Source organism: Globicephala melas, chromosome 15, assembly GCF_963455315.2.
Source record: "Globicephala melas chromosome 15, mGloMel1.2, whole genome shotgun sequence".
NCBI classification, from domain to species: Eukaryota; Metazoa; Chordata; class Mammalia; order Artiodactyla; family Delphinidae; genus Globicephala; species Globicephala melas.
This window is the reverse complement of record NC_083328.1, coordinates 40,503,762-40,525,473: the sequence shown is the minus strand read 5'-3', so window position 1 is coordinate 40,525,473 and position 21,712 is coordinate 40,503,762. Positions and strand designations below refer to the sequence as shown.

The window sequence follows — 21,712 nt, the reverse complement described above, 5'->3', positions numbered from 1 at the left end:
TTCTCTATGCAGCTGAAGAACCACTCTCTGAAGAAGATTAGCACTGTATCGAAACACTAAACGCATATATACATGCATTCACATGGTTATTTTTCGCAGATGAATGATGGTTCTAATTCTACGTGGGTTAAACCAGTGAAATACCTCCTCCAACTTCCTTGTTTTCAGGATGGAATTCTGTAAATCTAGGCTTTAAAATCCCACCTCCTAGTTCAGAGCTCTCTCCCTCAGAAGCTGTGGGAAAGGAGGACAGGACTAGATTTTTTCTGAAGCAGAGAAACCCAAGTGGCATTCTTGAAAAGACTTCTGAGCATCAGTGGACACCTGTTCTGAACAAATCTGAGGCTTAGAATTCTGGGGGTGGCATTCAAGTGAATCCATTCAAAGTGAATTACAACCTCCCAGGAAGTGAGATTGGTGGGAATGAGCAGACAAGCGAGAGGAGATGGGGGTTGAATCCAAGCTCCCCTACCTACCAGCAGCATAACCCTCTGCAAGTCACTTTATACATCTCGGCCTCCATTCCTGAATCTGCAAAATGTGAACAAAATCTACACAAATGTACCAACCTTGAGTTGGTTACGAGGTTTAAAGGAATCACTGTATTAGTAGGTTTTTAGTAAACTAGTGAGCCCTTCATTTAGGAATATGTAAAGCAGACAATTAGACTAAGTCCATTTTCTTGCCAGGGTCCTAATCTAAACGTGCACATTTAAAGGGACTGGTTTTCTAATAATTAGGGTCACATCCTTCCCTCCAGCTGGGCACATGATGAGTTCCTCGGGTCACTGTCTGCTCTGGCTCGCCTTCCTCTTAATTTCAAAAGCCCAGCACGTTCACTGCACTTTTCAAAACAGAATAATGATTTCATTGGGGAAGCAACAGATACGATGAAGTGTCTGCTTTAATGCAAAAGCTTAGAAAACCAAAACGAACCAATAAAAAAGTGAGGCAGTGCTCGGGCTGGGCACACCTACACCTCCATAGGCAGCTTCGGTCTGAGCTGCCTCCACTGAGGGTAAGCCTGTATTCTAATTCCCCTTTAAATTAAATTTTAAATTAATTTTTATTGAGATACAATTGACATATACCATATTCATTTTAGGTGTATAACATAATTAAACAATTTTCCAATCCTCTTAATTTCTTTTCTTTTTCCCTTGTAGAACATTTGATGTTCTTGTTATTTTTTTATCTTTATTAAAAGAAAAATTTTTTAACTTTTTATTTTATATTGGAGTACAGTTGATTAACAGTGCTGTGATAGTTTCAGGTGTACAGCAAAGTGATTCAGTTATACATATACATGTATCTATTCTTTTTCAAATTCTTCTCCCATTTAGGTTGATACATAATATTGGGCAGAGTTCCCTGTGCTATATAGTAGGTCCTTGTGGGTTATCCATTGTAAATACAGCAGCGTGTACCTGTCAATCCCACCTTATCCCCCTTAATTTCTGATGAGAAAATATGAACATAGGCCGCAGCAGGGGAGAGGGGTGAGGTTCAAAAACCATGGCCTTTGAATCCGACAGAAGGAAGTTCAGAAGCTGCACGGGCTAATTCCTGGCCGGCGTGGCCCTGGGACACCCCGCTCCACCTGGCAGAGCCCTGCCTTGCTACATGGCACACGGATGCCTGCTTCACTGGGCTGAGGCCAGGACCCACTGCCATCGCTTGGACAGGCGGCCTGGCTCAAATTAGGGGCGCCCTAGACGTCAGCTTCCCTTCTCCTTACGACCTTAGATTTTAAATTGAAAGCTGCATCCTTCCGGAGCAGCAAAGTGTTTGCAGCAAAGACTGCTGGCCAAATTCAAATTTGTTTTTGGAGAAAAGGAGATTTGGTGCTCCAAGAGCAAGTACCCTCTCTGAACTTCACCCACAAAGAAGCTGGCAGGAGAGCTTCCTGGGACGGGCGCTTCTGTTGGTGATCACAGCATCGGCGGAGAAGGAAGGGAAGGCCTGGTTCCCCAGGGAGGAGCCTCCTCTCCGTGGGCTGGTTGGCGCTGCCGGCCACATAACCCAGGGCTGACATCAGCGCCCGCAGAGGAAGCTGCTCCTGCCGGTTCGGGGTCTGAGTGGGTCTCCTCTGAGAGGCAGGCTCTGGGGGGCGGGGACAGAGGGGGCCTGGGTGGCTATTCTGTTGTCCCGAAGGCGTTTCCATCTCTAAGGCATATCCTGGGGCACATTCCTTCCAGCGTTCTCTCCAGCAGCCCAGCTCTAACCACGCCCCATCAACCCAGGCACAAGCCATAGGAAAACAAACAAGGCTTTGATTCCTTTGTGAGAAAATCAAAAAGCTGCTGAAACCCAAAGGAGAGAGAGGGAGAAGGAAGGAGAGAGAGACAGAGAGACAGCACTTGCTACCACACACTGTTTACTCCTTTCGTCAAACGGACCCAATCAGAAAGAGAAATTGGGGTTTTGCTTTATGAACTGCCTGCAAATGTTTGGGAGCCCTTCTGGCTGCTGTGCCCAGTCAATGAGGTCTCTGAAACTAGCCTTTCAGAGTCAATCTTCTGAAGTTAAAAAAAAAAAAAAAAATCCCTTAACACTCTCGCCCTGGAAAAAAAAGATGGCTTGCCAAATTCAATTTTCCCTTGGCCAAAGTAACCACTAGCAATTCAGCCCTCCAACAAGGTTATAAAGAAAGTATTTCCCCTTGACTTTGGAGAAAACACCTTTCATGTGACCTCCAAATATGTGACTTAGTTTAAAGGTACACAAACCAACCTGTCCATTTGATTTTTTTTTTTTTTTTTTGCTTACTCCCTCACAGTGCTACTTACTGAATTCTGCGATGAGAAGCCGGCAAGGCGGTTACCCTCTGGGGAGAAGGGGGACAAGGCGGGGATCCCAGGGGGCTCTGGATGCTGTCATGTTCTGCTGGGCTGGGGCTTGTTCCCTGTGGAAACTCACCCAGCTGCACACCGTGGGCTCTGCCCTCTTCTGAGGGTAAAAAGGGCACTTCCCAACCAAAGCAGCGCAAACCCCCCGCCTCTCAGAAGACAGCAAAAAACGCCTTTTCCTCGCACACAACCTGCAGAGACGCACCTTCAGGAGACCCTCAACAGGCGTGTCACACACACAGCACAAAATCAGGTGGGCTAACGGACCCTCAGAAGGCAAGCTCCGTCCCTGAACAGACCCATCTGCTGCCCCATCGGTCACCCCCACCCCAAACACGTCCAAGCCTGGCGCACAGCAGCCAAGTCAGGTATAACGTGAAGTCTCCTTCAAGAAGCTGTGTTTCCAGTTCAAATCAGCCCAGGGGCTGCGGTGCGTTGCTGTTTTGAACTCCAGAGAAAACTCCATCCAAGAGAACTAGCACAGGATGCGCTGTCCTGCCAGGCTACAGATATATATCTATATATAGATATATATAGGTATATATCTATATATATATATTTGTTGTAGTTTTATTGAAGTAGAGTTGATTTACAATGTCATGTTAGTTTCAGGTGTCTAGCAAAGTGATTCAGATATACAGATATATATATATATTTTTTCTTTTTCAGCCTCCTTTCCCATATCGGTTATTATGAAATATTAAGTATAGTTTCCTGGGCTATACAGTAAGTTCCTGTTAGTTATCTATTTTATATAGAGCAATGTGCCTCTGTTAACCCCAACCTCCTAATCTATCCCTACCCCCCTTTCCCTTTGGTAACCGTAAGTTTGTTTTCTATGTCTGTGAGTCTCTTTCTGTTTTGTAAATAAGTTCACCTGGGTCTTTTTTTTTTTGATTCCACATATAATCGATTATATATATATATATATATATATATTTTTTAAGGCAAGGTGGGTACTCACCTATTTGGTCTTCGGGGATCAGCGACTCGATGGGGGGGTCCAGCTCCGAGCTCTGGGACAAGTAGTTCTTCACCTGGGTCATGAACTGCCGGACGGTCTGCAACAGGTCCGTGCTGGACACGTGGCACTCCTTGTTCTCCTGCAGGAAGCTCACGTAGTCCTGCACCAGGCAGCCGAAGTAGGTGCGCTTGTCGCGGGCCAGCTCGGCGATCCTGCGCACCATGCGCTTCTCGGGGGTCAGGAAGGAGCTGAACACCCCGCTCATCTTGCGGAGCTGGGACTTGACGAGCTTGGGCAGCACGAAGGAGCTGTTCCTCTTCTTCTTGGACTTGATGGGGGGGGCCATGGTCTCCTGGTCGCTCTCCACGTCGTAGTCCTCCAGGCTGCTGTTGGTGTCCGCCTCGTAGCCAAACAGGGGCATGCTGCGGTCCAGGTCCAGCGAGTCGGAGGAGGAAGTGGAAATGCTCATGTCACTCAGCCTCTGTCGGCCTCCGCGCCACGGGGCCCGGGATGGGGATGCAGGGGCGGCGGCCGGCCGGGCCCTTGTGCAATCCCGCGGGGCCTCCTCCTCCACCGCCTCCACCGCCGCCGGGGCTCCACCTGCGCCGCCGGCCGGGCCCGCCGCGGGCTCCGGGCGAGGCCGGCCGCCGATCAAGGTCTTGGCGCCGCCCTCCGCCTCGAGAAAAGACGCCTGCTTCTTGAGCCGGGGCGGAGGGACGGGGGTTGGTTTCGCTCCAAGCCGAGCTCCGTCGCCGTGTTGGTGATGGGCCACGGTTTCCGGCATGCTCACGGCGGCCGCGGGCCCGGACAGCTGGGGGCTGCCGTGCACACTATTAATAGCGGGGGGCGGGGGCCGGGGTGGGGGGGACCGAGGCCTGTCCGTGCCATTCGCGTCGGGGGGAGTCCGGGTGCAGGGCCGCTTCGGGCCTCCGCCGAGCTCCTGGCTGTGCACTTTGAAGAACAGAGGATTAATAAAGCACAGGGCTCCGTTGGTCTGGCTGCACTCCAGCTCCGAGGGCGTCCTGGTTTTTATAGAATGCACTCCATTTATAAGGCAGAGCTGACGCGAGGCAGGACCCACACCGTCGGAGGAGAGAGGCCTATGGGGAGGTGGAGGGTTTGGGGGTTTGTTGTCAGCTGGAGAGCTCCAAAAATCTGAAAGTCATTATCAGTGAACACAAGAATGTAAATACAGTGCACTCGGCCAGTCCTTCACAAAAAATCACACTTGCCTGGCAATGCACAGCTTTGGAAGGGGAGGCGCTGCTATACTGGAGTGTGGTGTTTTTCTTTCTTTCTTTCTTTCTTTCTGTCTCTCTCTCTCTCTTTTTTTTTTGTTTTTGTTTTCACTGCATTCCTTTACTGGAAAGGGTGGAAATGCTGCCAGGCCCAGCTGCCGGCTCATGGGAAGGCTCCGGAGGCTTTTCACCTTCAAAGCCCTTGTGGGATGGTTTGGCTGTGGCACTGAGCCGGCCAGGCCTTTCCCCAGGTGAGGAAAAAGGAACTGGGGTGGTTACAGTACGAGCTTGGAAAAGGCCGTGGGACTCCCTACTTGCTCCACAAAGACCAAGTCCTCCCACTAAGCAGCAGCATCCTTTCTGATTCCTTCTCCCGGGGTGCCCTCCGCAGGGGGCCCGCAGTTCCCCTTTAATAGGCAGGACCAGCAGCTGGGCCTGGCGGACGTTACACAATCTGCCTTGGGTTTGACACATTCAGCATTAAAACCCAAAAGGAGGAAAAATACACTCATGGGTCCCATCAGCAAAAAACAGGACAGCCAGCTCATGCAAAGGTTAAGTGCAAGTTCGCCCGTCCATCTTTGTGGTTTGCTGCCCATCCTTCCCAAATCCTACAACCTCCTGGCCTTGACTATCGGTGCTCAGCACTCTGGAGTGGTGCACGTCGCTGACTGCAGCCGTACTGCCTGGGCGCCCTTTGACAGACGGGTCCGTTTTCCACACAAATCGAGGGAGGCAGTGGTGGTGCTGAACACCTGTTGTAATTTCCATCTGGAATAGGTTCTTGTCTCTACAGTTCTGCCTTGTTGTGTTTGCTGAAACTGTGTTTCTTTCCCGAGGGCCCCGAATGGCTGGTCACAGGGGCCTGGGGAGAGGCTGAGGCTGGGAGCCCTGGCCCTGTCCTGTCTGTGCTGTGAACATGCCTGACCTTGACTTGTGTTGCCCGCTTTCTCTCATCCTTCCTTCCCTCTAGGTCTGTGCTGTCCAATAGGGGAGCCAGCAGCCACCTGTGGCCAGTGAGCGCTTGAAATCCAGCTCGTAAACGGAGGGGCTCCATTTTCCATTTATTTCAGGTGAATCAATTTAAATGTAAAAACTGACACAATTCAGTTACTGGGAAACTCTAAAGTATGTGAAACTTTATATGAAACTACTTTTTCAATTGTAGATGTAACGAAATCTAAATACAGATCCATGTACTTCTGACAAAAATTTAGTGCCTGAATAGAGATGTGCTATAAGGATAAAATACATACTGGATTTCAAACACTTAGCATGAAAAAAAGAAGGTAAAATATTTGATCAATACTTTAAAAGATAGGGATGATATATTGAAATAACATTGCAGATATCACATTAAGTAAATTGTAAAAATTAATTGCACCTTTAATTTTCTTTCATGCGGCTACTAGAAAATTTAAAGGTACACACTGGCTTGCCTTACATCTATTTCTACTGGCCAGTGTAGAGCAGCTCTCGCCTCCTTTGCGTCCTCCTTAGACTCCCCCTGCCACCGTTGTAAGACTTTACAAACTTAGAACACTTAGTTCCCATGTTATGTATTCCTCCCATGCAGACTAAACCTGGGGAGTGGGGGAGAGGGAGGGACCCTATGCATCTTTGAACCCTTGTTGTGGGACATAGCGTCTGCCACATAGCGGACCCTCCAGAAAGACTTGTTGGACAAACAAATAAATTAGGTACAGAATTTTTTAAAGTGCTGTCTCTTCACGAAATGGATAAGGTGCACGTTGACCATTACACATGGAATATCTATGAATGAGACCTTATTTGCCTCCGGTGAGCGGCCACCAGAGCGAGCTCTTTCTGCTTCCATCTTTGCAGGGCACAAGTGCTGTCCCTGATACTGCGGTCCTGGAGCCCTGGCACGAGGCACACACAGCAGGCTGACCCCTGAACCAGGAGTCCTGGGGATGGAGGTCACCAGAGGAAACGGAGACCTGGCGCTTGTCCTCAAGAGGCCTATAATCTAGTGGAGGATCTGATCTTAAATTCAGGAAATGTTTTAAACTCTCTCCAAAGGTGTGTAAAGCTCGGGGGCAGAGATGGTGTGACTTTTCAGCAGGAACATTTATGCGGCCCTGATATGTTTACCTGGATTCTATTTCCCAATCCTGAAACCCAGCTGCCCATCAGACAGGCCTCGGATGCACGTGGCAATTCTTTGGAAACCAAGTTTCGGAGGGGAATGTGAATCCACCTCCGGGCTTCTCTATGCGTTTTGGAGGCTCTCTTGGCAACGGTACCCGCTTCAGAACAAGTTCTTGAGATTTACGGGCAAACTGGCCAAAGGAGGGACACATATATTTCTTATTTGCTGGGTCAAGTATCACAGTTTCTTAGGTCCTTGGAATCCTGGTAGTTGCACTTCAGAATCCCAAACTCAAATACTATATACTGGTATATAAACTCAAATACTATGGCCTGGTTGTTCATCTCTCTGAAGACTGAAGCCCCAAAATCTTAAGAGAATTCCCCCTTCCCATCGAGGAGGAAAACATTTTTTGTGAAAGTTAAACCCACACGGGTTCCCCAGGGCAACAGAACCAAGAAGTGACACTGGGAGAGTGGTGTGTCCTGAGCCCCTGCCATCCACCGTCCACCACGGGGCTGGGTTGAGGGGCATTGGCAAAGGGCAGGAGGGGAAGCGAGCGCCCAGCTGGCCGGAGTGAGGATACACGGCGGCGTAAGGGACATGGCCCAGAACACCAGGGCCGGAACCGAGCAAGAGAGGAACTGAGACAGATGTTACTCTGGAAGCCTGCGCTGTCAAATTCCTCAAAGCACAGAAATGCCATCAATACCGTGTGTTCCTCTAGAATAAAACTCATGCACACGAGGTGCCTGCACTGGCTTTCCCCGTCCGTCAGGCACGGCCTTTCCCCAGCAAGATGCCACAGAAGGGCAGGACCCATGACAGAGGTTCACCTTATCTTAAGACTTGGACATTTTGGGGAGCTCAAACTCATCGACGGGAGATGCTGGGGAGAATTCGTGGGCTACTCAGGCAAACTCGGCACCTGCCTCTGAGAGCGGGTTGGACGTTTGACTTAGAAAAAGACTCTCAGAAGGTGTGACTCAGGGCCTCATGGAGTTCTACCATGGAGATGAGGGTTGCTTTTTGATGCAACGATGTATCGTCTGCCATTGGCTCTGCTCCATGCTTTCACATCAAGAGAAACCGGGCAGGGGCACCCACTTACTTAGTCCCAGTTGGGCTAGTTCTTCAAGCTGAGCCTCAGTCTTGGCTGTTGAAATGGCATAAGGCAACTTCAAGGTAAACGGCAGGACGTCCCTGATTTTTCAAAAGAGAGAATACATGTAATTACATGTCTTGTTCTGTCTCTTGCTTTCATTTCCATCCTAGAGATGTTTTAGCTTAAACTATTTATTTTTGTTTTATTTTTTAATTGAAGTATAGTTGACTTACAGTGTTTCAGGTATACAGCAAAGTGATTCAGTTTTATACATATATATTCTTTTCCATTATAGGTTATTACAAGACACTGAATATAGTTCCCTGTGCTACACAGTAGGTCCCTGTTGTTTGTCTATAGCTTAAACTATTTCAGATGGCCCAGACATCACAGCATACCCAACCAGACTCGTCTTTACTGATAGGACTGTGGGATCACTACTCCTGCCTGTGTTAACACACGCAGGACAGGCTGAGAGACAAGCCCGCATGGTTTCAGTATTTGCAGCGAGGACCAAATTGCCTTCCTGGGCAGCTAAGCCGTATCTAGAGTTAATATCAGAATCGCTAACTATGTTGGTGGATCCATCACATAAATAACACATTAGGTACTGATTTGCTAGATGCTCTGAATGTTGGGCCCCGACTCCCCGGGCAGGAATGTGTGATCCTAAACCAAAATGTATTACCCCACTGCCTTAGGCACGGCAGATTCTCAATGAATGTCTGTTGGTTTTATTTGTGACGTGTTCCGGCTACAGCCCATGTATTGTCCTTTGTGTGCTGGGGACAAAACTCCCTCTTGAGTCTTAAGGTAGTGCTTCTCTAACTGTAATGTGCACCTGAATCTCTGGGGGGTCTTGTGAGTCTGCACTCTGACTCAGCAGGTCTGGGGGAGGCCGGAGGTTGGGCGTTTCTGTCAAGCCGCCTGACCCTGGGCCATGCTTTGAGCAGAAAGGCAAATCTAAAGGACCTCATGTGACAACATTTCCCCCAAGCAGCATCATGCCATGTGTAGACCAGGAAACAAATCACTGCAGCATCACAGACCAGCAGCCCCAAGAGGAAGGAGCTGGGCTGGCACCAGGGTCCCGCTGCGGCCAGGGCATAGCGTCACCACCATGACCTCCTGCTTTCTCCGAAAGGGCAGAGGCAGACTTCAAAAGCACTTGTTCATCTTCATGCACAAGGGTTAGGATCATGCTCTAAGCACTGATGAAATCCTCACGGGGCTCAGCACAGGGCCTTGCCTGACACAGATAGGGAGAGAATGTGTTTTGAATAAATGGATGAATGAATATGCAATGACAAGGGTGACTTATCAGAAAAGGACTTATTTTTTTCAGTGGTGGTACTGGTGTTACAAAGAAAGAATTCATTCATCCATCCAGCAAAGTCTATGGTCATCTATGATGTGCCAGGTGCTGGGAACAAAACAGACAAAGTCCCCACCTGCACAGAGCTTCACTCCAGCGGACGCCAGCAGACAGAGAACAATAAAGCAATTCATAGAATACACGGGAAGGGGATGTGCCCCATGGATAAAAGTAAAGCACAAAAGGGGAAAAATAAAGAGGGTTCAAGTGTGAGAGTTGGCCAGGGAAGGCCCCCTGAGCAGGTAGCATTTGACTGAAGATCTAAAGGTGGCCAGGAAGTAAACTATGAGGGAAAGAACATTCCAGGCAGAAGGAGCAGCAGGTGCAAAGGCCCTGGGGTGGGAGAGGGTCTGGCATGTATGAAGAACAGCAAGAAGACCCCACCCCCGCGCCCCCGTGGCTGGGGTGGAGAAAGTGAGGACAAAGTTCGGAGCTCCTGCCTGTGTTCTGTCAACACAAGATGACCTGAACGTTTCCACTGAAGAAAATAACTATACCAAACAACTAGTCGTTTACAGTAACATTGGGCAACGCTGTAGGCTGAATCAGATTAAATCTGGATGACTGGAGACTTTTGGAACCCTTGAGGCTGTTGGCAATAAATAACAAATTAGTAAGGTCGATGGAAAGAGCAAAACACGAGGGCTCACATAAATGCTAGGAGTTGGCAGTCGGGAGGCTCCTCTTTCCTGGGGTATTAAGCCCGGGTCGCCTCCTGCTTCCAGGAGACCCTTTCATCTGTCCCCGTTGTGAGCACCTCGTCCACTTGCATCTGTTCTGGATGAAGCAGGTGGAGCGTCAGGGGATGCAGCGTTTGTATAAGAGCTGCTGCTGGACCCAGGAGAGGCCATGGCCCTGATTATGATGTTAAATGAAGACTATTGAGACCAGAATTTTGTAACGTCAAAGCATCATGCAAATCTGTATTTCCATGGCTGTACCCACTTAATGAAAACCTACTTTCTTTAGGCAATTGGGAGGAAAGCCACACATAATAAAACCAACCTACGTTTATTTTAAGGTTTTACTTTGCCCAATGCAGTACCTAGAGCCTAAATATTGCATAATTGGTTTGGGTTTTCCTTAATGACAGAGATGACAGGAAACCACACCCGTCATTCACTAATGGGTGGTTTTAGGTTTTGATCTACTAGAAAATTAGATGTTGTGCGTGAGTACTCTCCCGCCGTGCCAGCCAAGGGCATGATACAGCCTCTCCTCTCTCTCTCTCTCTCTCTCTCTCTCACTCACTCTCTCACTCACACACACACACACACACACACACACACACAAGAGGGGGCGCCTCCTTCTCACCTAACCCTGGTTCTAAAACTTGCATAACAGACAAAATAAAGCCATCTTCTGTATAAACGTTTCACTCAAGAGTTTTAATGCATGTATAAGTTAATTTATTTTTTAAATATTTTTTTACTCTACATGTCATATCTCTAAAGAGGAGGAGACTGACTATTAATCTCAAAATGTCAACGTAGGGCTTTGCCTGGGAGCATCTTGTGTTGGCATCATGCTTTGTGGGTCACCAAGCCTTCTAGGTACTCGGTCGCCTTCAGTCACCAAGCGACTCCAGACAGCGACACTTAGTTGACAGTGACCACTGAGGGGAGAGATGGTACCTTTCGTGCATGGCTGCCAAATCCTGTTTTATAGGTGGGATGATCTTTCACAACAACAGCAGGTTCATCAAGGAGCAAACTATAACGTGTAAATGCCGGCCAGCCTCACCTCTGACCGACATACCAGGGTTGACAGTCACTCCCAGGGGCTGCCGGGCTCATGCCAGTGCAGGTGTGCATCCCTGGGGATGTGAGGGCTTCTGCACTGGCCTCCTCGATTTGGGCGGACTTCCTCACACAGGTGAGGGCTCCTGCCCACACCCTGGCAGGTGGCGGCCCCTGCAGGGCACTCACAGGGCTCTGGTCCCATTCTGGAGGAAGCCCCCCACTTCTTCCCGCTGGGCTCCCCCTCTGGAAGTGCCCTCCCCCATCAGGCCACTGACTGCAGCTTCGGCTGGCCTGGCCTGGGGACCTCCAGGAGTGGACAGCTTGGTGCCTACCTTCCCCCCAACCCCCAAGGATCTAGCCCGTCTCTGCTCTATCGGCTGTGACGGATGCACAAGAAAAACCAAGGAGGCCAACTGAGCCAGGCGACCTGAGGGGAGGCAACATCGACCTCTGCAGACGATGAGTTTTGAGCCTCATTCGTGGAAAGAACCCTTGACTTGAGAAACTGGGATGGCTCACAGAAAAGAAAGAAGAAAGCCTTCCCCAGCTTGCACTCCCCTGACACTTTTTAACATCGGGATTTGGGGCTTGGCTTCATGTAGACTGAAACAGTCCCTTTAGTTACAAAAAAGACAGGGGTACCCAGCAGGCCTGAAGGAGAGCGATGCAAGATTTATGGACTGGTTGAAGGAACCACATTTCTAGATGAACTGCATCCACTGGCGGTTTTTCAGAAACATTATCAGGGACCTTTAAATGTTACACGCTTGCATCACGGGCCCCTTTCTGCATGTGTGTGTTATTTTACACTTAGAGGGGCTGGGCTAGTTATTCTGATCTTAAGCCTGGTACAGGGGGCCTGGTGACCCTTTCACCTCAGGGGCCAATCCTTCCAGGGACACTCAATAGGTGACAAGCCTTCCAGAGCCCCGCGCCTGGGACGCATCAAGAAACCCGGGGGCCAGTGATAGCGCACACGCCAAGCAGGGGCTTGAAATCGGGAGACGAAGAGCCTTACCTGCTGATGCAGTAGAAAGCAATGAGCCGGAATAAATCCGCAAAACTGATTCCTGAGCCTTCCAGGGAAAAGGCTGGAAAAGAGAGAGTTTGGAAACCAGCTGAGTGTCCCTGAGCATCCTGGGAAAGGAAAGGCCCTCAGTGCTGGATGTTGCCTGCTGCGAGGGCAGGAGCATCCCTGTGCTCCCTGACCAACTCTCACACGGCTGACGGGAACCAGCTGTGCGGCCGCCAGACACAGGCCAGGGGAGGGGCTGGGGCCTAGAAGTCTGGCCCCTGACTCATTGGAGCACGTGCTCCAGTGCCTGGTAAACAGACCAGCGCAGACTCAAATGACACAGCTAAAGTTTGGGATGCAAAGCTGGGCAGGGTCCAGGGGCCAGACTGGCAGGAGTGAGAGGCCATCAGGAGACAGGGCTTGGGGGACGCCAAGGCCCCACCGGCCCTTGACCCTCCCGGGCTGGACCTCCTGGGTCACAATCCTCTTTGCCAAAACGGGCCACTTCTGGTACAGACACAAGGCAGAGAAGGAGCTCGAGGCTTGGAGGATAACACGTGGTTCTCATAAATCAGCTTTGAGGTCAACTCTGTAGGAAAGATTCTAAAATTAATTTAGCCCCTACCCACTCCCACCACCACCACCAAGCGTGCAAGCGTGCAAGAAATATTCTGTCAAGTCGGTGCGCCATTTCATACATCTTCTAGTTGATGGAACAGAGAGTGGCTTGACTTCAGAAATTCATGTATTTGCCAACCACTCCTCAGTCCCTCTTTGCTGAAATGCCACCCCTGCAGCCATTCTTCCAGCAACATTCCAAAGAGCCTCAGCTGTGTGAAGATTTCCTCATTTCCTCAATCAGACGAGTTTCTCTCCCTTCCATAGCCTCATTTATTTTGCTTATTACTTGCTTACATTGTATTATTTCACTTACTATTTCTGTAGCACCCAAAACACATCTATACCTCCACACATATACCATGAGCGACAGACAGACAGACACAGAAACAGAAACACACACACATGTGCACCACAGTTTTGTGAGTTAAGTAAAAGGGAATGGACTTGGGGTAGGTTAACCTCTCTGAGCCTCGGTTTTCTCATCTGTAAAATGGACAATAACTGTACTTCCCTTGTCTCCCAGAAGGATAGTAGTGGGAAGTGCAATTTTTTAACAAATGTAGTAACTTAGGGTCTTCCCTGGTGGTCCAGTGGGTAAGACTCCACGTTCCCAATGCAGGGGGCCCAGGTTCAATCCCTGGTCAGGGAATTAGATCCCACACACATGCCGCAACTAAGAGTCCGCATACCACAACTAAGGAGCCAACGCAACCAAATAAGTAAATAAATGAACATTAAAAAAAAATGGAGTAACGTGTGAAAGAAATCTACACAGATATGAGGTGGTACTTATTATGAAACACACTGTCCAGATGTTATGATAAAATATCTATGTTTTTAAAGCCAGCCCTTCCTCTCTCAGTGCACCTCAATTTGCAGAGAAGGTAGACCCTGGCCGGGAAGGGGCCATCCTGGTGTGACTGAGGCCTTGTGGTAATCAGTTATAGGCAGGTTAATTCTTTGCTCAGACTAGCTCTTTCAGCCACTTTAAGTCACCTGGAGAGGACTAGGGAAGTGATAAAAGTCTTTACAAAATAGGGAGGAAATTGTTCAGCCAGGGAGGGACCTCAGGTGAACAACAAGTAAAGTTTAAAGTACAAACACTAACTGTACTTATTGCAGGAGGGGAAGGAGGGATTTGCAGGCTAACTTATCATGGTTAACTTTGGCTGTTAGAAGGTATTTAAAAACCACTTAGGGGACTTCCTTGGTGGTGCAGTGGTTAAGAATCCTCCTGCCAATGCAGGGAACATGGGTCCGGGAAGATCCCACATCCCATGGAGCCACTAAGCCCGTGCGCCACAACTACTGAACCTGCACCCTAGAGCCCGTGAGCAACAACTACTGAGCCCGTGTGCCACAACTAACTGAAGCCCGCGCGCCTAGCGCCCATGCTCTGCAACAAGAGAAGCCACCGCAATAAGAAGCCCGCGCACCGCAACGAAGAGTAGGCCCTGCTCGCCGCAACTAGAGAAAGCCCGCGCGCAGCAACGAAGACACAACGCAGCCAAAAGTAAATATATAATTAAAAAAAAAAAAAACACTTAGATGTATCACTTCTTGGCTAGCTGAGCTTCAAAAGCCAACTCAGAACCACCTTTCTTCATTTAATATTTAATTCATTGCCTTTCAGATGGTGGGTTTGAAATCTACCTTCTGATTCCCTCCTAACGTAAATAAACCAGGGATCATTAGCCAGGTTCAGTGACGGCTCAGATGATTTTGCACGTGGAAGCTTTTCCCTGAAGCCAGGGGCCTTGGGAGAGGCCTGGAGGGAAAACATCATGGGACCTGAGGCCAGTCATACATCACAGAGGCTGCTCCAGAAACACCTCCTCCAGACCCAGTTAACGACTCTTGGGCTCAGCAAGACTATGAACTCTGGGCTGAGTGGAAGCCAGGATCTGCCCTGAAATTGGTCTCAGGAACTTCGGCTCCTTCCAAGGCAGGGACTGAGGCTCACTCAGGTTATAACGAGAACCTGGTCTCCGTCATCTTATTGGACAGTTGATCAGCATCCAAACTCGCCTTCACACCTCAGCTGCTCACCTGTGGCTCAGTGAAGCCTCCCCCTTGGGGGTGTAGGTCCATCTTCTGATGGCGGCTGGGAGCCTGTCAGGACATCAGGACTGTTTGCTCCCTTTCCCATTGAAAACTTGGCCCTCCAAGATTTCAGATTTCCAGTGACCATGGTTCGGCAGAAAGAAACCGACACTCCTGACCACGATCCCTCCAAAACTTCAGCCGGTCCATTTTTTCCAAAGGGCTAGATTCTGCCTACGATCAGCTGCCTTTCATAGCACACTGAACAGTGATGGCCTAGAGGGAACATATCCCCTCAAGGACTATTCACAGAGCTGTGCAGACACACTCTTTGGCGTGAGAGCCCATAAAAAGGCTCAGCGGTGCAGCCCACCCTGCAGCTCAGTCATCAGCAAACCTGGGGACTGTGCCCTGCATAACTGGGAAGAGGGCGAGGAAACCAGCCTCTGTTAGGCCCCTGCTGTATGCCAGGCAGCAGAATGCGAACCTTGCACACAAGTTGTTTAACTGAACTGTTAACACCGTACAGATGTCGCTATACAGATAAGAAAACCGAGGCTCCTAGGGTAGGTTACCTGCCCAGTCATCCTGGGACAAGCGATAGCGCTGGGACACAGACCCACGTCTGTTCGTCTCAAAGTGCAGGCTCTCTCCTATTCTACTGGCTCAAAGACCCCAGGCCCCCGTGTCACCGGGACCCAACCACCCGATGACCACTTACTGTATGTGCTTTCCTTGATGGCAAATTCCTTGAGTGGGGCTCCAAATTCACAGGGCAGGCGAAGGGAGAGGACTTTCTTCTGCATTTTGGTGGATTTACGAACCAGGAAGATCTAGGGGAGGGAAAAAAAAATTCAAGCTTAGGAAACATCTCAAAGGCTGGGACCTGGGCATGTGATAACCTGCACACCCAGCACCCATGAGTGGAGCCCCTCTTGTAGCCGAGCTACACGGCTTAAGGCAGAACACTACTGCCATGGAAAGGGGTGATGAGCAGACAGGCCACAGGTGCCCTTCTTGGGTAACTGGCCTCAGGAGAATCCCACTTTCCCTTTGCCAGAACCTTCTCCGTGAGGCTAAGTCTGCAACAGCATTTTCAGCCTGGTGACTGCTTTACAGCTCACGGTACATATTCTCTAGCCCGTGTCTGATAAAGGCATCCTGGTTGACGAACCCTAAATTTCTAGACACAGGTAACACGGCTAAGCCATAGGTGGTGAATTAGAGGTTCTTTGGCTAATTTGGCTTATGGGTGTATTTAAGATAGAAATCTGAATTTGCTGCCAACAGTGAAAAAGCACAAGATGTTTTGTTTTTCACATTAAAATCCGAATGTCTAGCTTCTCTTGGAGAATGGGATGATAAGGCAAGACCAGGCATGGCCACATCCGCTGGAGCTGAAAAGGGCAACTTCCCCTGGGAGACAGGTAGCTGGGCTCTGAGGTTCGCCACAGCCAACACTGAGGTGGCGGTCCTGACTTTACTCCTGACTCGCTTCACTTTGTGACAGCTCCCTCCAGTTCCAAATAATGTCTTTAGATGTATGTTTTTTTTTTGGTTTTTTTTTTGCGTTACACGGGCCTCTCACTGTTGTGGCCTCTCCCGTTGCGGAGCACAGGCTCCGGACGCGCAGGCTCAGCGGCCATGGCTCACGGGCCCAGCCGCTCCGTGGCATGTGGGATCTTCCCGGACCTGGGCACGAACCCGCGTCCCCTGCATCGGCAGGCGGACTCCCAACCACTGCGCCACCAGGGAAGCCCTGGATGTATGTTTAAACCCACCCAAGCCCCGGTGCTGATCTCAGGAGACCATCCTAGCCTCTGTCACTGCAGAGGTGAGTGTGCCGTGTACTGCTCTGCGCAGGAGACCCACTGCGGAGGTGAGTGTGCCGTGTACTGCTCTGCGCAGGAGACCCACTGCAGAGGTGAGTGTGCCGTGTACTGCTCTGCGCAGGCCATGCACTGCACAGCTCCAGGGGGCGCCACCTACTTAGACAACAAATCAAATGGCACTCCTTGGAGCTTGCAGTGTGGTGATCCGCTGCGTCCTTGTTCCTTCCTGGGGTACATGAGCCTTCTCCAAGGATCCCGTCCTGTCCTGTTTCTTTACCTACATCTCTTCCCTCTGCATTTGGATACCTACTCTCTCCTGCTTTTCTAAAGCCTTTTATTTTTTCCACCTAATCTTCATTTCTTTCTCGATGTCCAGTCAATAGCTCCTAAGATGATTTTTGGGGGAGGAGGGGTAATGGGAATTGGGTATCTGGTAAGGAGACAGGAAGATCTTAAGTTCCCTCTTTTTTCCCAGCACCCATAGGGAGGCAGCCAAAGAATTTGCCAGCTCTGGGAGTCAATGGCTCTGGGTCACCCTGAAGCTTAAGCAGGTGTTTCCTCAGTGCTATCGGGTTGAGTAAAAGCCCCAAAGTACTGGTGGGAGGTAGCTGCTGGTGGGTGGAAAGAAGTATCGCTCCCTTAGGGAGGTGGGATCTCCTTGAGCCTTGGGGTCAGGGAGGGCACAACCTCTAAGCTGTATCTCCTGAACGTCTGAAACCTTAGGTCAACAGTTGGTAAAGCTTGGCCTACAGACCAAATCCATCCTGCTGCTTGCTTTCACGAACACAGTGTTACTGACATACAGCCTTGCTTCTTGGTTTACGTACTGTCTATGGCTATGGCTGCCCTACGATGGCAGAGTTGAGAGGCTGTGACAGAGACTGTATGCGCTACAAAGCCCCAAATAGTGATACTCCGACTCTTTATAGAAACAGTTTGCCAGCCACTGTCTTAGGCTGTAGATGAGTCAGGGATGGTGGCAGCCCAAGGACCAGATGCCACCAGAGCTGCTCTTGCAAATCTCTCTCCTTCACACACCTGCCCTTCTTTCTCTTCAGCAGCCTCACTTCTCCTGGTGAACCGTGGCCTCTCGCGTCCTCACCCCACCCTCGGCCTGCCCCACCCCGTCAGGCAGGTCCTGCCCAGGGCTCAGGTAGGTGGAGAACCTTCTGCCTGACTCGTTCCCCATCAGGTCTCAGCAGGAATGGACGTGCCTGACTCCAGGAACTGGGACGGGCAGGGAGGGCAATTGTTGCCTAGCAACATGGCAACCTCCCTCTTTAGAATTTTTTGCAGAAATACAGGAGCAGACAACTCAGCCTGAAAAAAGTGGGGGCCTCACAGAAGGGGGTCCTGATCATATAGACCAAAACCAAGGGCAACAACCCGGCACGCTGGCCAAGGAATTCTCTGCAGAGATGATCCAATACTGCGCTTGTCACCCTGAGTGTGTCCCAACAGAGGACTTAGTCCTGTCTGCTTCTGTCAGATGAGAAACTTACAAGTCAAAAAGTGATCACTGACAAGCTCTGGCTGATAGGAAACTTAAAAGTTTATTTTTGTGCCCAACTGTTACAACATTCTTCAGCCAGCTACGGAAGGAATTTTCTCCTTGCCTCTCCATCTATTTCTTAGTTTCTATCTCTTGTTATGTGTTGTTTCCAGTATTATTTTATCTGTGATTTACTGTATTTATCCTTGTTTTGGAAGTAGACATTGTACACAAGCGCTGTCCAGTAGAACTTTCTATGATGGTGGAAATGTTCACTACTTTGAGCTATCCATCCAATATGGTAGCCACCAACCCCTGGGACTAGGGAGCCCTTAAAATGTGGCTAATGCCACAGAGGAACCGAATTTTTTATTCTATTTTATTAATGTAATTTAAATAGCTACATGAGGCAAGCGGCTACCATGACAGACAGCACAGGAAATACCTACCCATCACTGAATAACATTTTCTGAGAAACTTCTCTAGCGTCATGGAGTGGGCTTGAGTAAGATGAGACTGGTCTTGGGTAGGGGGGAGCTGAAAAAACCCAACTGGACTTTGATTTGTCCCCGAGACAATCCAAGGAAAGGAGGATCACATTGACAGCCAGAGCAGACAAGACTATGGACATGGAACTTTTGAAGACTGGGTCCCATGTTGGATGGTTGGGCCCTGGCAGGGTTCCCAGGCTCATGCTGAAAGGAAAACCACAGGGGCAACTGAGGACCCCACAACCAGACTCATCCCCAACGTCATATCTCCAGAAGGCAGGCCCAGGGCCTCCAGCCAACGGCCCCTCCTCAGGACCCCGGCGCCCGGTTACCCTGCAGACCTGGGTACACATGGTCACCGGGCAGAGGAAGGCAGAAAGGCAAATCACGAAGGGCTCTGTTCCTGGGAGCTGCCTCCAGAACTTCTCTGCAGTGTAACGAGGTACACACTGGGAACCGTGCTCCCTGCAGGCTGGGAAGAGCTCTCTGGAAGTCCACGTCTTTCTCTTTAAGGAAGCGGCAGCCCTGCCCACCTCCACTTGCTTTCCCGCTTCTGAGTCTTACCCCCGGAGGCTGTGCCCGTAGGACTCCTGCCGCCTCGTCTTCGCTCAGACCCAGCTGCAGCCATATGGGGTGGGTGTGCAGGAGCCGGTCCAAGATGCTGAGCCTGTTGGACAGGCTGTCGTAGCCAGAGTCCCGGGGACAGGTCTTCACATCCTTTTCCTCGGAGTAGCCATCGTCCTTGTGTCTCACCATGCTAGGAGAGAGAATTGGCAGGGGTCAAACGGCTGCGGCACAATCCCCCACACAAGGACAGCATCTCTCGGTCTCCTTGATGGGGCTGTCCTGTCATCACCACCTCCTTTGCCTTCCCCTCCAGACTGAAAGCTTTCCGGGGGCAGACACAAAGTTCTAGTTCACTCTTTATCTCTAACGTTACAGACAGTACTCAACAACACTCAACACACCCAACCTTCTACTTCTAACCCAGTTTTCACAAGGTTCTAAACATCCTAAATGCTGTTTACTCTGTCTTCTGCCATAGAACATTTCTAACTTTGAGCCAAACACGCTAAATTCCGTATGGTAACCGTGAAATCAAGAGCATGACCAGGCAAGCGCTAAAAGCAAAGACAAACACTCACACTCACACACACTCATTTTGAACCCAAAGAACTGCATTTCATTTCTTGCCAGGCACTTTCGTTTTCCTTACTATATTATTTCCAATAGAAAACCACAGGTGAATGGTGTGTTGTGCTATTCATAAAACCATATGAACATTATTCATAATTGCCATACATACAGTGGAAACATCCCGAATCTCCATCAACTAGAGAATGGATAAATAAAACGTGGTCTATCCATACAATGGAATTTGATTCAGCCATTAGAGTCATTCATTCTTTTTATGAATGAGGCACTGGTCCATGCTACGAAATGAATAAACCTTGAAGACCCCACGCTAAGTGAAAGAAGCCCGACACAATAGTGTACTGATTCTACTTATATGAAATATCTGGATTAGGGAAAAACATAGGGACAGAAAGATTAGTGGCTGCTGGGGGATGGGGAGTGGCGTGGGGTATCTCATGACCGCTCATAGGAGTGGAGGTTCTTTCGAGGTAACGAAACTGCTCTGGAATGAAGTGAGCTCATGGCTGTACAACTTCATGAAATACTGAAAACCACAGAACTGCATGGCATGTGATGAAATCTCAAAAAAAAAAAAGAAAAAAAATTGGACTTCCCTGGTGGTGCAGTGGTTAAGAATCCGCCTGCCAATGCAGGGGACACGGGTTCGAGCCCTGGTCCGGGAAGATCCCACATGCCACGGAGCAGCTTAAGCCCGTGCGCCACAACTACTGAGCCTGCGCTCTAGAGCCCGCGAGCCACAACTACTGAAGCCCGCGCGCCTAGAGCCCGTGCTCCGCAACAAGAGAAGCCACCGCAGTGAGAAGCCCGTGCACCGCGGCCAAGAGTAGCCCCCGCTCGCCACAACTAGAGAAAGGCCGCATGCAGCAACAAAGACCCAATGCAGCCAAAACTAAATAAATTTATAAAAAAAGATACCATATTGCTGTCCATCATTTCCCTTGGCACCCAACCCTACCCCTGCTATTGAGTATTTAATCCCCATTCTACAAATGAGGAAACTGAGCCCCAAGAAGCTCCCGAGCTGTCCAGAGTAATAAACAACCATGAAATGGCAGAGGTAGAAATTCCAGAGGTCTGGTGTTCCTCCAACTTTGCAAGTAACAGCTGAGATCATGCACACGGGAAGGCTTGTATCAAGTGGTGCCTACTGTTGGCCCAACCTTTATCAATATTTTCTCATCCCTTCCTCACGGTAGCCCTGAAAGGAGGGGCCAGGATCCCAGTTTTCTAAAAGAGGACCAGAGGAGGCTCTTTCCTTCCTTGAGGAGCCTGCCCAAGGGCAGGCCTCTGTCAAGAGAGGGTGGAGACCCCTGCCCAAGGCTGCTTAAGCTCTGGGGTGTCTTCCCCTCTACCACGCTCAGAGCTCTCCATGAGCTGGTCATCAACATGGCCCTGGAACAGCCAGTGGGACCACCAGGCCTGACCATCCATGTCTGCACAGCCTGTCTGCACAGGTGGGGTACACACCATCTTCAAATGTCTGCACCCAAAGAGACACAAATGTATGGCCTGGAGGAAGGCTTTACCAGTGAGGAAGACAGGTGGTGGGTCTGAATGAAGGGGAGGGAGGGAAAGGAAGTGTGTCACCCCCACGTGGACCACTCCACCCCTAAGAGGAAGCCCACCTAAGTGAACATTTTGGGGCATGCAGGCTCAGAAACAGCCCCCCACGAT

General features: G+C 49.8%; 1 protein-coding gene and 1 long non-coding RNA gene across 5 annotated transcripts in view; one reads left to right on the top strand and one right to left on the bottom strand.

Moving 5' to 3' along the window:
- Nucleotides 1–21,712, bottom strand: part of RIN2 (Ras and Rab interactor 2) — a 219,763-nt gene that overhangs the window by 21,602 nt on the left and 176,449 nt on the right. For all 4 annotated transcript variants that reach the window (XM_030872461.3, XM_060284865.2, XM_030872460.3 and 1 more), the window contains 5 exons: nucleotides 19,445–19,637; nucleotides 15,787–15,898; nucleotides 12,405–12,477; nucleotides 8,276–8,367; nucleotides 3,814–4,968 (listed from right to left, as the gene is read on the bottom strand). In XM_030872461.3, coding sequence (XP_030728321.2) covers nucleotides 3,814–4,968; nucleotides 8,276–8,367; nucleotides 12,405–12,477; nucleotides 15,787–15,898; nucleotides 19,445–19,637 — 1,625 coding nt within the window. The remainder of the gene's footprint in view (nucleotides 1–3,813; nucleotides 4,969–8,275; nucleotides 8,368–12,404; nucleotides 12,478–15,786; nucleotides 15,899–19,444; nucleotides 19,638–21,712) is intronic.
- On the top strand, nucleotides 4,694–8,841 carry LOC115861542 (uncharacterized). Its single transcript, XR_009559032.2, has 3 exons — nucleotides 4,694–5,302; nucleotides 6,025–6,124; nucleotides 6,897–8,841. It is a non-coding gene; the product is annotated as an uncharacterized lncRNA (long non-coding RNA).